The sequence below is a fragment of the Heloderma suspectum genome, chromosome 1 (assembly GCF_057233095.1).
Source record: "Heloderma suspectum isolate Gila_16-S chromosome 1, 16-S_ref, whole genome shotgun sequence".
NCBI classification, from domain to species: Eukaryota; Metazoa; Chordata; class Lepidosauria; order Squamata; family Helodermatidae; genus Heloderma; species Heloderma suspectum.
Window position 1 is genome coordinate 125638637 of NC_139458.1, and position 14723 is coordinate 125653359.

The window sequence follows — 14723 nt, forward strand, 5'->3', positions numbered from 1 at the left end:
AACCATTCCTAGATCACTTAAGGACAAGGAAGCTTGGTTGTGTACATCCTTTCAGACAATCAAGGGAGGTAAAAAAAAACAAAAACAAAACACAACCCCACATTATGCATTATTAGGATATATTTTATTTATAAATGTATGAGTTGCCTTTTGGCCCAAATAGGCCCAAGGCAACTTGTGATTAAAACTTAACAATTAAAAACTTGAAAAACAATATGAAAACTTTAAAACATTACAAGGAGCAGAACTAAGAGTAGGAGAAAATCTTACGAAGTTCAGAGCGAATACATTTAAAGTGTAATCCTATGCATGTTTAGACAGAAAAAGGTGGTTGGCCTCACTCCTCCAAGCAACTTGGCCACATCCTCAGGTTGAATCTCATTCATCAAAACTGAACAAGCAGCTGTCTCACCACCTCAGAGCTTGCTATCATGTGGCAAGAAAGAAAGTCAGAAAGAATGCAAGCAATTTTATTAAGAAAATGTTTTACAAGCTCATCACAGCAGTTTGCTGAGAACTCCCCCTCATTACTCTGGAGCCCAGAATGAAGCAGCCCTTTACAACTCGAAACAACTCTGCTGGACAACATTGTGCTGAACATGAAGTTAAATGCATCTTAGTATATAAAGTGCATTAAAAAAAAAAAAATCCGGGTGCATGTGTGTATGATAACCCTTCCCTGCCCTACTGTGGTGCTGATGAAAATCACTCCTCTGAAGCTGTCATTTGCATTAGGAGGAAACCCTAGCTGGATCCAATGGGAGGATGCCCTCCCGGTGCAAACAGCAGCTTCAAAGGAGTGATTTTTGTCAGAACTATAGTAGAGGAGGAAAGGATTAAATCCCCCTGCCCCTGCTGCAACAGCATCCCCTCCTCCAGTTCTTGCCATTAAAAGGGCACACACTAAATGAGAAAAGAAAATACATTTAACATCAAGTCCAGTTTGGCCCTGACTAGTTTGAGACCGTGCATCAGCTGTGAGTGTCTGTCTTTGAGTCAGCCGCTAAAACTGTCTGTTGTTATGTTGCCATCTCCCGGACAGCTGATATTACTACAGGAAGTTAACTTTGTATTGTGCATAGTCTAAGCAACCCATATTAACATCAGAATCTGAGAGCTTAAAACTCTGTATTCAGTTGTATGGTCATACTTTATCATATTGTGCAAATGCAAAATCTCTGACAGACATAATTACGTCTTGCAAACCTGCCTCTGAATATTAGAGCACACTCTCCCACTGGCTAAGCTGGAAGCAACAAAGGATGAAATACAATGTCCAAGCCACATTGAGTTTCCATCCAAATAAGAGAGCTGCTTAATGTTTTTGATCTATTGCTTTAGTCTGAGTTGCACTTCTAAATGTTGTAGCCTTTAAGTAGAAATACCCACTAACATTCAAAAATCATCTATTTCATGACATAAAGACACTTAGTGTAAAAGCACCTTTTGTTCAGTAACTTGATAACATTGAAACCATGTCATGAAAAGGAGAAAGTGTGACTCTACTTAATGCTAATTAAGTATAATAAAAATAATTTCAAACCAAGGCCCTTCCTGAGTACCCTCTTTAGCAGAGGTGCCTTATGTATGTACAAAGAATAGGGACTTTTCCCTACTATGGCAAGCTCTTCCCAAAGAGCCGCAACTGGCAGCGGCACTGCGGGAGGGGGTGGGTTGGCACCTCGCACCAGGTTAAGACCTTCCCATATGCACAGTCATTTTAGAGGAACTTTTACTTTGTTTTCATGCTTTAGTCTTGTGAACAAAGAGAGTAATTATGTTAAGTGGCTTCACATCATGAAATGGATAATTTTTGTAAGTAATGGCCAATTCCACTTAAAGGCTCCAACATCTCGATCATCCCAGAGTGCAGGACACAGAATAATGGGCTCAAGTTACAGGAAGCCAGATTCCGGCTGAACATCAGGAAAAACTTCCTGACTGTTAGAGCAATGCGACAATGAAACCAATTACCTAGGGAGGTGGTGGGCTCTCCCACACTGGAGGCAGTCAAGATGGGGGTTGGACCCAATGGTCTTATAGGCCCCTTCCAACCCTACTATTCTGTGATTCTATGAAGTTGGACAGCCATCTGTCAGGGATGCTCTGACTTGGATTCCTGCATTGAGCAGATGGTTGGACTCGATGGTCTTATAGGCCCCTTCCAACCCTGCTATTCTATGATTCTATGATATATTCTGTAAGCTGCCTCAAGAACCAAGAGAACAATATGAACTCTTGAACAAACATTGATACATTTTTCTCATCCTATGCAGTTAACCTGGGGATAATGCAGTTGAATGTGGGATTCATTAGGAAGATAAATTTGCAATGACACCTGAAACTAATGGCAGTTAATATTCCCATCTGCTAACACTGGAAGAAGCAAGTTACATTTAAAGTTTTTCTTAATAAGAGCAACTTATTTCCTTTTCAGTTGCATATTGCTCCTCTAAAAATGCTAAGTAGCCTCAGGATTTATTTGTTTTGTCTTATTTATTTTCTTTCTTTCTTTCTTTCTTTCTTTCTTTCTTTCTTTCTTTCTTTCTGTACTGCCCAATAGCTGGAGCTCTCTGGGCGGTTCACAAAAATTAAAACCAAAAAGCACGCAATAAATCAATACAAAATATATAAACCATTAAAACCACAGTAAACGATACAACCAGAATAAAACCAGAATAAAACCTAGCAGCAATGCAAGGATTTAAAATACAGATTTAAAACAGCAAAGCTAAAAGTCTAAAGAGCTAAAATGTTAAAATGCCTGGGAAAATAAAAAGGTCTTCACCTGGCACCGGAAAGAATACAATATAGGTGCCAGGCGAACTTCACTAGGGAGCTCGTTCCACAGCCGGGGCGCCACAGCAGAGAAAGCCCTCCTCCTAGTAGCCACCCTACTTACTTCCTTTGGCAGGGGCTCACGGAGAAGGGCCACTGAGGATGATCTTAAGGTCCGGGCAGGCACATATGGGAGGAGATGATCCTTCAGATAACCTGGCCCCAAGCCATTAAGGGCTTTGAATGTTAACACCAGCACTGGTTTATTGTCTTAACAATAAACTTTCAAATCAGTAGCTGCTGTAATGACCACTGAGCTGCTGAAAATTTTGTTCTCAGTCGTGGTGATAGCTTATGCCTAAACTGCATGTAAAGCAGCTTTCTGTGCAACTGGGCCACCCACTGTGAGTCTATGAATGAAATACCACAAGGGGGCAGGGAGAAACCAGGCACAGACTTACAGTGGACTGTCCTGGCTGCCAGACCTCTCAAATATCTGCTTCCTGAAGAAGCACAAGTGCCCTTGTGTGCTATTATGGAGCTGCTTTGCAAATAGCAAGCAGTTGCAGCCACTTCAGCCCTGATGACAAAGGCTGCTGCCCTAACACCGAGCCTTGGGTCAGCTCCTGGTGCACTTCACCAATTGTGGCATGGCAGTGGAACCATTAGGCTCTGTGGACAGTAGGATTAGGAGTTTACTTGGAATTTTTACTTGCTCTGCCACGACAGTTTGTGCCTGTTTGAATAGGCTGGGGCTAGATGGAATTAAATATCCAGGACAGATATCACTCTGTTGACAATTCTCTCCACAGACAATACTACTGGTATGATGAGCGGGGAAAGAAGATCAAGTGTACTGCCCCTCAGTATGTTGACTTCGTCATGAGTTCAGTGCAGAAACTAGTGACAGATGAGGATGTCTTTCCCACAAAATATGGTATGTTGTCTCCCAGAAAAGACCTTATCTCAGCCAAAGGGTTTTATGGCTTGGCATATAGACATTATGCGGGCAGTTTCCTATACTGTTGATGCACCTCCACTAGTTCTGTTATGCTAACGGAATGGACCTCTAGCACAACAGGAACTAGCAGTTCCCGAAATAAGCATGGAAATGAGCAGAAATTCTCATTTTCAGAATGAGGCAAGTTAGTGGAGCTCTCTTCTGTGAGTTCCAGTGACCTGTCCTGTTCCAGGTGTGAGCATTGCCACTCATTTCCAGCTGTTTTAGAAACTACTAGTTCCTGTTGTGCTAGTAATCCTATAATAAGCAAAGGTGACTCATCATGGGATGAGATATATATTAAATGCTGCTTGTTCAGTGGTCTTTGGTCCACACCAAATTATCCTAACTTGTAAACATGTCTATGTCTCTAGTTCTCCCTTTGTGCACATAACTGATTTTGCTGTTACAGTAGCTAGCTCCAGTATAATGAAGATGAAGCCAGAAAAGTTTTCTCCATGTAAAACTTGTGGATCATTTATTCGTGTACACATAGGAGGCTGAAAATGAAACACTGGCTTCCCCCAAAGCCAGTCAGTCATAATTTGACCATAACAAAGACTTTTGCAGGCTTTTCAACCTGAGATGCACCAGATGGAGTAGGAAGAGGAATAATTCAGCACAGTGAACATCTGGCTTGAACAGATCTTACTTTATGGCTAAAGTATTTCAGAAGTTCAAATTAACGTAATGGTTTTTTCTTCCCTTCTCCCCTTCTTTTCACTCGCTCTCATGGCAGGCAAGGAATTCCCCAACTCCTTTGAGTCTCTAGTGAAGAAGATTTGCAAGTACCTGTTCCATGTGCTGGCCCACATCTATTCCTCACACTTCAAGGAAACGTTGGCACTGGAGCTGCATGGACATTTGAACACACTCTACATACACTTCATCCTATTCATCAGGGAGTTCAACTTGGTGGACCCTAAAGAAACCACCATCATGGACGACCTCACGGATGTCCTCTGTAGCAGCAGCGGGAGTAGCAGCAGTAATGGGAGTGGCAATGGCAGTGGTGGTGGCAGCAGCGGCGGCAGCAGCGCAGGAGCACAGAACCATGTGAAGGAAAGATGAGTCTTCCCAGCCGGAGCAAAATGAATTCTAACACTTTTTTTTTTAAAAAAAATACTCTATATTCTCTGTGTGTATGTGTATGTATATGTGCATATGTATATATATACAGACATACACAGCCATGACAGTTTAAGCAATTATGCTGCCACCACAGGACATGTAGACGAATGGGACTGTATGGAGCTTTTGTTAAATGCATCATCCTTGGCGAGAAGTTGCACCAGCTCTATTTTATTTTTCCTCCTCCCCTCTTTCTCCCCCCCCCCCTTATCAAATGGATGATGAGTGCTGTTTTTAGAAAAGAACCACATTTTTTTGAGTTGGGCTATTGCTTTTGAGTTTGTTTGTTTGTTTGTTTCATTGCCCACTTCTCTCCCTTTGAGGGGAGTCCTTGAATGCAAGCCCCTTTCTGTCTCTCTCTCTCTCTAGGATGGTGGTACCGCCATTTTAAAAATGTTATAAGAAGTGACTTTAACTTGTGAAGTGGCTTAAGATGCAGATATTTTGTTGTGTTGGGGGGGGGGGCATTGAGATTTGTCTTTGTTTTTACTTAAATCAACCCCTTCCATCCAGACCTTTTGCATCTAGCCCTTTGGTGGCTTGTAATGGGAAGAAGCGTTCTGGCTCAACTAGAGTAGCAATAAGGCTTCCAGCGCCCTGGATGGATCTGGGTCTCCAGTCTACCTGGTCTCCGTGTGTGAATCATGAAAAGAGCATATCCACAAACATGTTTTTGCTTATGGTTCCTAGTTTCTTTGCCCCCCTCCCATCTCCTCCTTTCCTAGACACAAATACCAGAATTGAAATAGGGAGGGGATTCGAAACCATACCCTGTGATAAAAGCCATGACCATTTATTTCACATTGAACCGGGGGTCTGGGGCAGGATGAAAAGGGCACACTGTCCATCACCACCTGTGCTAGAGAGATGGCTGTTGGCATATAATTATATTGTTGGTTTATTTTAGTTCATCTGTCCAATAATAATAAAAGAAATTCTATCAGGCATAAGCCGTGTTGTTCTGTCTGCACTGTCACCAATCATTAGCTTTATTTCCTTGCCATGTGGTGGAAACGTCGAGGTTAAAATATTTATTAGTTTAAACTTTACACTATGGGAAGCTGTTGATATTCTGTATGTGTAACTAATTTTCTTTTATACATCATTATACTTAATTGTAAGCGAAGGCTAGACTACTTGGTATTTTCCAGTCAAGCTACAACTACTTTGTACAGGTCTATGGCATTTATTTTTGTAATCTTTTACTTAAAAAAAATACAAACTGAAGCCTTTACCAGTCAAATCATGTTGGAGATTTCCTATGAAGAACAGGTGCAATTTTTATAGCACACCCCAATTATTTTACCCAGTTGCTATGGGAATCGGTATTTTAGAGCATACTGAGGTGCATTCAAGAAGTCTTTTTGCATGTTACGTTACATTTTTGTTATGTTTTGCATGTTACTCTGGTTCCTTATTTTTAATCCAAGAACATGCTATGGATTCCTGCATTGAGCAGGGGGTTGGACCTGATGGTCATATAGGCCCCTTCCAACTCTACTATTCTATGATTCTATGATTGGTCATGGTTTTTTAGGAGTGGGCAAGATCTTAGAGGAAGAACATTATGATAGGATGATTTCAAAATCTGCAAGTATCTAAGTTGTTCTTCATAGTCATTTGACTTTTTTAATAGCACTTTGTTTATATCTCAAGCCTTCTACTGAACTGAACTTGGAGCCTGAATAAGAGGGCAATATTCCAAAAGAGATCTCATCTTGAAGAAATTGTGCAGAAAACAAGCACAATTCTACTTCATGTCTTGTGGAGTAGATATGTGGCTGTATTTTTCTGTAGTTCATAGTATTATAATTATTATTATTAATAATAACAACAATAACAATAATAATATTTCTATACCACCCCATAGCCGAAGCTCTCTGAGCAGTTTACAAAAGTTAAAACATTAAAATACAATATACAAAGTTTAAAAACCATTTATAGAAAAACATATGGACAATATATATACAACAACATATAACTAAAAACAACTTTGAACTAAAACATTTTTTTTTAAAAATCCAACAATAAAACACAGCTTAAAACAGTATACAAAAGCCAGCAAGGAACAAGAGTTCTAAAAAGGGAAGGCCTGCCAGAATAAGAGCATCTTTAATGCCTGCTTAAATCCTTCAACGAGGTCAGCAGGCGCATTTCAACCAGCAGGTCGTTCCACAACTGAGGGATGGCAAAGGAGAAGGTCCTCTTGTGTGTGGCTTACAGTCTCACATTAGGCAGCCGCAGCAGAGAGCCCTCAGAGGACCTTAGGTGGCAGACTGGGACGTAGGGGAGAAGGCGCTGCCTCAGGCACCTTGGACCTTGACCATGTAAGGCTTTAAATGTGAGAACCAGCACTTTATATTTTGCTCAGAAACAAATTGGCAGCAAGTTGTATATTTCATGGCAATCTGCGTATTAACTTATTTAAAACATGTATATCCCATCTTTCCTTTAAAAGCTCAATGATAAGCTAAAACCAAAATTACAAAGAACAGCAAAATACAAAAAGATATAAGGCAGCCATTAAAATGATAAGACATCTTCCAACAATAAACACAGTATAGTGCAGGAGCTTAAAACCATTCACGGCCCCAAACGCCTTCTAAATGGGAAGGCTTTAGATGTCCTATGGAAGACCATTAAAGAGGGGACAAGATGAGCCACCCTCAGGGAAAGAGTTCCAGAGCTGGGGCGCAGCCACTGAAAAGTAAAGGAGCAATGGTTCAAAGTAGTTCGCCATTTTAACATTTTCCATGAGTGTTTGTTCTTGACTAACTGAAAGCTGTTTCACTGTCAAGAATTTTGACCCTAAAACACAAGTGTTTGCTTTATAGAAGAAACTATTCTGGGGAACTGGTACATCCTAGTATAAAACACTTATTTGGCTGCACAATAACACACACTAATATTTTTTAATTGAATTACCTTAGAATGGCCCTGGTTAAACTAGTTGTATTATCTTGAGTCAGTTCACACAACACAACAACCCATACTGAAGGTTGAGTACGGCTTGGACTGTGTGTTGTTCTTGAAACATGGGTTCTTGTGTTGCGTGAACCCAGCCCTGCTAACAAACCATAGCTTGTTAACCATGAACAACCCACAGTTCACAACCCAACAACAAACTATGGGTTCTCTTCATGGGTTGTCTGCAGTTAACAAACCATTGTTTGTTAGCTTAATTGGGTTCACACAACACAATAACCCACGGTTCAACAGTAACCGATACTCAACATTTAGTATGTGTTGTTGTGTTGTGTGAACCCAGTCAGTGCCTCCTACTGAAGGATTGATGCCAAAACCACAGTAGGTTGGCTTATATAACAGAATTAAAGCTTTATTCTGGGTGCTACTTGATCAAGCTCCTCAGATACAGAAATAATTGAAGCAATAGTAGCATCTTGTATTGGAGCTAATTTATCATCTCTATTCTGTGAGTGCTTGCAAGAAAAAGCATTTCCAGCTGGGATCACCCCAGGCAGGTAGCAGTCTGGGTGCAGAATCTGTCAATTCTGTTGATAACAGTCTTTCCACTTGTGAAAGACCAACAACAACGAAAATACAACACCAATTGCACGGTTTTGAGGCACCGAAAACTTTCTTTTAAAAAATGCCATGGACCAAGTGACAGTCCTTCCAAAGTGCCATTTCAGCATCAGTGGAAAGGTAATCATTGCCAAGATTGTGAAAAGCAAGTGGCACAGGCTTTTTTGCCACTGTTGCTGAGTGGCTTTGTAGCCAATCACTGCAACCCACAATAAAATCGCTATCCTGGGTTCGGACAACACGACCACCCTTCATGGGCAAGATAACCCTAAAACAAGCCATGGGTTCTCGGACAAGCCACCCTACAAACGCTTGGTTTGTTGTAGGGTTGTTCATACCTACAGTGAGTTGTCATGTTGTCTGAACCCAGGAGAGCAACTTTACCATGGGTTGCCATGATTAGCTATAGAGCCGCTTGGCAAGAGCAGCAAAAAAAAAAACCCCGTGCCACTCTTCGTGAAGTTGCCAGTTTCACCTCCAGCCTCCCTTGTTAATGACTGCCCCTCCAGCGATGTCCAAATGGCATTTTGGAGGGACCATCACTTGTTTGCCACCTTTCTAAAATCATTTTTTTGATGGTTCAGGAATACTTTTTGGAGTAGTTACTGCTGTGATTACTGTGCTTCAGTGGATCTGCACAAATCTGCCTGACAGTTTTAAGCAAAACAACTCAGAAGGCGGATGCATGGGATGGAGTGAATGGGGCCCCATGGGGGGGGGTCGTGTAAGTACTGCTGGTGCAGGTGCCCGTTTGCTCCATCCCATTCAGCCACCCTCTAAGGTTTTTTTTTTAAAAAAAAAAACAACTCGGGAATATTTGCGCAAATTTAAGGGCTGGGAAATTTGCACACCTGCAGTAACTGCTCTGACAAGGATCCATGAAAAGGGGTAGAGTTAATAACTCCCATTTCTGGGGTAGCTGGAGACTCAGGGAAGTGTTGAAAGGGTGGAGGACACTGAGAAGTGTCAGTTCAACAGTTAAAAGCAAGAGGATTACATTGCTAGCATTACATTTGGGAGATATCCCCCCCCCTTTTTGGTGCACGCACTCTGTCCCCCCCCCTTTCTTCGGTGCTTCTGAATTGTGCTACTGGGTCCCTCCTTTCTCTTTCTGTTATTTCTCCCCAGTCCTTCAGAACTCTGCACAAATTAGCCTATATGCCGCCACCTCTTGTCAATTTCTGTGTATGTTATACTACTGCACTTCTGTGCTCCTGCTGACAGCTGCAACACACAAGGACATTGCCAAGGCAAGTCTACATATATTGGACAGGCAGAAGTGTGCTCTTGTGCACTTGCAAAAGAATAGATAAAAAATTATGAACACATTTGCATACTCCTGAAGCACTATTTTTTTTTTAAGGTGGCAAAGGGTAGCAATAATTGGAGGAGGGAGGGGGCCAGGGCGAGGAGACAAGACAAGCTTTGCTGCAAAAGCCCCTGCTGGAGCCGGTTAAAAGACCGAGGGGGAAGGACAGAAGGGGAGAACAAGCCATGGCATTACCTTATTTTTCCTGGCAAAATCCACCGCTCCATTTTCTAGTAAGCACTGTGCTCCTCCAACGATGCTACATCGAGACCGCTCACACTCAACACTATTTTTATTATTTACTTGTTCTTTTATGTATGTAGTTTTCCCAGACATGAACTCAAGTAGATGAGTCTTATTTTCTAACAAAAGAATGTTGTAATTGAGACACCTGTAAGCTGTAGTTTGTCTAATTTATTGAGCTAGAATTCCAGCCCAAACAACTTGTATGTTACAACAACAACGCAATTCAAAAGAGGAAACTACATCTTTGGAGCTAAATAAGCAAAACTTTATGCTGCTTACATTTGATACAATGTAAGTCTTCTTGCCGTACATTATAGTAAGTAGGATCTCATAGTCGTGGCTGTGCCCTTTTAAAATATACTTTAGCCTGAAAAAATTAAGCAGGACATTAGACCACAAAGTTATATCTTAGGGTACTGCAGAATATGCCCTGAGCTCAGTATAGATGAAGGAACTGATTTCATTACAATGTAAGCTGCTCTTTCTCCAAAGAGTTTAAAGCAACATACATGGTGTTACCCATTTTCTTCCTCTTGGAGGAGGGGGATAACCCTGAGAGGAAATATAAAGCATAAGTTGTGTATGTGTGTGTGACTAGGGATGTATGGATTGCATAAAATCTGTTCCCTCTGTGTTTTGTGGATTGTCAGGTGCCTGTCATTCTGTTGTCTGCCCATCAGCACAATTGGATTTTTGAGTTTCTGAATTTGCACATTTGCACAAATTCTCCCAAAATGTGCAAAAATCCCCCCAAATGTGCATTTTCACACTTCAGGCTATGGGGGAAATGCACATTTTTGGCCAGGTTTTTTGGTTTGTTGTGTATTTTTCTACAATGAAATGTGTGCAAAATCTGGAAAGTTAGAAAACCGTTTCGCAAGTCCACAGAATCCACCTGACAGGGGAAAGGCTGCTCCGTGGCAGAATCTGCTGGTCGGATTCATCAAAAACCGAACTCATTTGGTTCCATTGTGGATTTCTCTGACATCTTTATGCTTGATAGGTCCAGAATCACCTGGCAAGCCTCATAAGTTAGTAAGGATTTGAATCTTCCCAGTAAAGGCCCAGTAAATTACCTCATGTTATGACTCATACAGGCTGCTGCTTCTACAGCAAGTATAAATCCCTATATACTTGCAGCCAATGGAAGCTTTTCCTTTTCCTTTTGGTGCTTAAAATAAAATTCATTTAAATGCCATCACCCATTTTATTTCACTCTTCCATGTGTTTAATGTGTGGTGTTTCCCCACAGCCTGTGACCTGATTTTTTTTTTTTAACCTCCCCCAAGTCTGTTGTGGTACATGTGGTCAGTTCAATTGTGGCCACCTCTGCTTAAAATGAAAGAAAAAAGGTCTGTCGACCCTGTCAAGAGATTTTGACTGGATTAGCAGTTCTTGGTGCTTTAGTATAATTACCCTGATGAAGGAAAGGGCCGAGTTACAGCTACAAACGGGAGATTTGGAAATCCATTATAGTCAGTTACTGGATTAATGCTCACGTTGGTTCTATCAATAAATGAGTCACATAGTATATATGAAGCCTGTTTAGGTGTGCCTGTAAATAGTATCTCATCTTTGTGGTATAGGTTTTTTTCCTTTTGTTGTGAACCTAAAACACATTTACTTGGAACTAGATTTAATGCACTGACATTGATGTGATTTACTTCAAAGTTAAAATATGCTTATCTAGGAGGTTGGGTCCTTCTGTCTCAGAGTATGCCTTTCTCTGCTTTCACTCAAGAGGTAGTGTACCCCATCAAAGAGGCGGGATCCTTGCCAGGCACAATCTTTCTGCACTGCTAAAAGATCCATGGTTTTTAGCCTGGGAAATACAGTGGGATGATACAATGACTGTTGGAGTCAATAATCCAGGCTACTCAAACGGATGTTCTGGAAACTAACAAGTAAAATTCAGTTCTAGATGGCATGTGCTTAAATAGTATAGAAATGACAGGTGACATTTCTGGATACTATTATCTCTCCCCCTTTTCTCATAGCCAACATGGGCAGCTCACCAATACCGGCATTTAGTTTTTGAAAGCCTAATACTTTACTAATTTAGCACTTAAATATGTTCAATGGGGATTAGAATCCTGCCCTTATCTGTACTAGAGTTATATTCATAAACACTAATCTGTACAAGTCCTTATCATTATAATATTATTTTCAGAGATAGCAGTCTCTGAAATTTAGGCTCGCACAGTACTTGGAGTGCAGCTGTTCAGAGCTCCAGAGAGCCTGGAATTGGAGCCTTGTGGTGCTGTTCACATCTCATGGTGCGTGCCTGGGGGCAGTGTTTCAGGCATAGGAAAGGGCAAAGACATTGCATACCCCCCAGGAATCCCCTTGCTGTGCTATATAATGCAAGAGGGCTGCCCACCCCAAAACTGACCATTATATAGCACTCTAGCTGGGGTGGGAGGTCGAGAGTGGGAAAGGGAGAGGAGACCTCTTTCGAACAAGCATCTTGTGAAGTGTAGTGGGGAGTCTCCAGGGTACTTCATCTGGTCAATTCCCCCTCTTCTCATATCCCACTGTGCTCCATTTTCCATAAAATTAAGTGTCTCGCCTGCTGTCAGCCATAAGCATAGCTGATAGACGCGCACAGTGCACATGACTTTTGGTTTCCCTAGACCCATTTTCTAGGCTCTGCTGCCATCACCATCACTCCATATTTCCCAGAAGGTGAGAGATTGTTGTCAGCATGGCTTGTGTGTGATCCTTTTAAATTCAATTTGCAAATTTGTACTTCTACATACCTCGGAAGTCCCATGAACACATGGAAACCACTACCTCCTTTTTGGGTGGCCTTGTTTCACTTCCAAATTGATAGGCAGTTGGTTTTCTAGGGAATGATGCTACTGAGAAAGAGGCTTGTCTAAGGTCTATGGCTGCCAATTCAGGTATTTTGATGGTCTATGTAGTATGCTTTTATCTCAGATTTAATATCAAGTATGTTGAAATAAAGGTATATCCTACTTACCTGACCTACCAAAATTTACTAAACTCTGTGCCCTTGTGTGCCAAAAATGGCCAGGCTCTGCACCTCTGACTCGCTAAACCACTTCCTGGCTCCAATCTCTTGCCCAGCTATTTTTAAAATCACAAGTTGGCAACTCTTGGGCCTCCTAGGTAGTTCAGGGCTGAAGTGAAATTTCAACAAGGGACTTCCCACTCACACATAGTTGCTACCCTTACTCCATTTACCAGACAGCAGTCTCTGAAATTTAGGCTTGGACAGTACTTCAAGATCCCAAGAATACTTAACATTTCACAGTGTACCAGAACTTTCTGTACACCACTTTTAACTAGAGGGCAAAAGTGTGATCACATATTGAGAAGTTCACCTTTCAAAGGAGGCACTAACTTTTGCCTTCTAAAAACTCATTTCCAAAGTTGGACTTATTTAAATCACTTAACATGTGCTGTCACCTAATTAAAGTAATCTTACTTGATTAAGAGTGCAATCCTATGCATGTTCAGACAGAAAAAAGTCCTACAACTCCCAGCATTCCCCAGTATGGCTGGATGGGGAATGCTGGGAGTTGTAGGACTTTTTTTTCTGTCTGAACATGGATAGGATTGCACCCTAATGGTGTGAGTTTAAGTCAATATATCAAATGTGTGTACATATGCCTAAAACAATAGTTCTGGAGCAAGCAGCATACCTTGTGTTTAGGTAATGTATACATGTTACAGTAGGTATTCCCTTAGAAGAGGCATTCTTTCTGTGTTTGAGAGAGGGTGGAGGATGTTTCTGTAGGTGTCATGTGCCACCTCCACTATGTAAGTATTTGCATTAATAACTTTAAAAATCTGCCTGCCTTATCAGGAACACTGATTTATTTGTTTATTTGTTTATTTTATTAAATGTCTTAATCGCCCATCTGGCCGGTCACCCAGCCACTCTGGGCGATGTACAATAATATAACAGTTTAAAACAATAAATTTTAAAACATCATATTTCTAAACATACCCTAACCCACCCCAAATGCCTGCCTGAACAACCACATTTTTAATGCGTGGCAGAAGCTCATAAAAGGGGGGGCCTGGCGGAGTTCCCTAGGGAGGGAGTTCCACAGAGTGGGGGCCACCACAGAGAAGGCCCTCTCCCTTGTCCTCACCAGCCTAGCTGTCCTGGCTGATAAGACATAGAGAAGGCCATCCGAGGCTGATCTTGTTAAGCAGCCTGCCTGGTGTTGCTGGAGGCGCTCCTTGAGATAGGCTGGGCCGGAACCATATAGGGTTTTAAAGGTCAAAACCAACACCTTGAATTTGGCCCGGAAAACAACTGGTAACCAGTGCAACTCCTTCAGCACCCGAGTAATGTGATCACGCAGGCAGCTGCCTTTAATCAGGCGAGCTGCCATGTTCTGCACCAGCTGCAGCTTCCAAACCATCTTCAAACATAACCCCATGTAGAGCACATTACAGTAGTCTAGACGAGGGGAGACCGAGACATGTACTACTGACGGGAGCAGATGGTCAGGAAGGTAAGGGCGCAGCTGCCATATCAGGTGGAGTTGGTACAGCGCTGTAGAGCTCACAGCTGACACCTGAGCCTCCATGGACAGCTGGGAGTCTAAAATGACCCCCAGGCTGCGGACCTGGACTTTCAAGGGTAGCTGTACCCCATTCAACCTGTTGACCCCTCAAGACCTGTTGACCCCTCAGTCTTCTCAAGGCTAAACATGCCCAGTTCTTTCCATCTCT

The 14723-nt window shown here is 41.9% G+C and overlaps 1 protein-coding gene across 2 annotated transcripts in view; it reads left to right on the forward strand.

The window, feature by feature from the left end:
- Positions 1 to 6149, forward strand: part of MOB2 (MOB kinase activator 2) — a 162360-nt gene extending 156211 nt beyond the window's left edge. For both annotated transcript variants that reach the window (XM_084856229.1, XM_084856220.1), the window contains exons 4-5: positions 3591 to 3715; positions 4518 to 6149. In XM_084856229.1, the coding sequence (XP_084712355.1) occupies positions 3591 to 3715; positions 4518 to 4849 (457 nt within the window). In that variant the 3' untranslated portion in view covers positions 4850 to 6149. The remainder of the gene's footprint in view (positions 1 to 3590; positions 3716 to 4517) is intronic.
- Positions 6150 to 14723: the final 8574 nt, after the last annotated feature.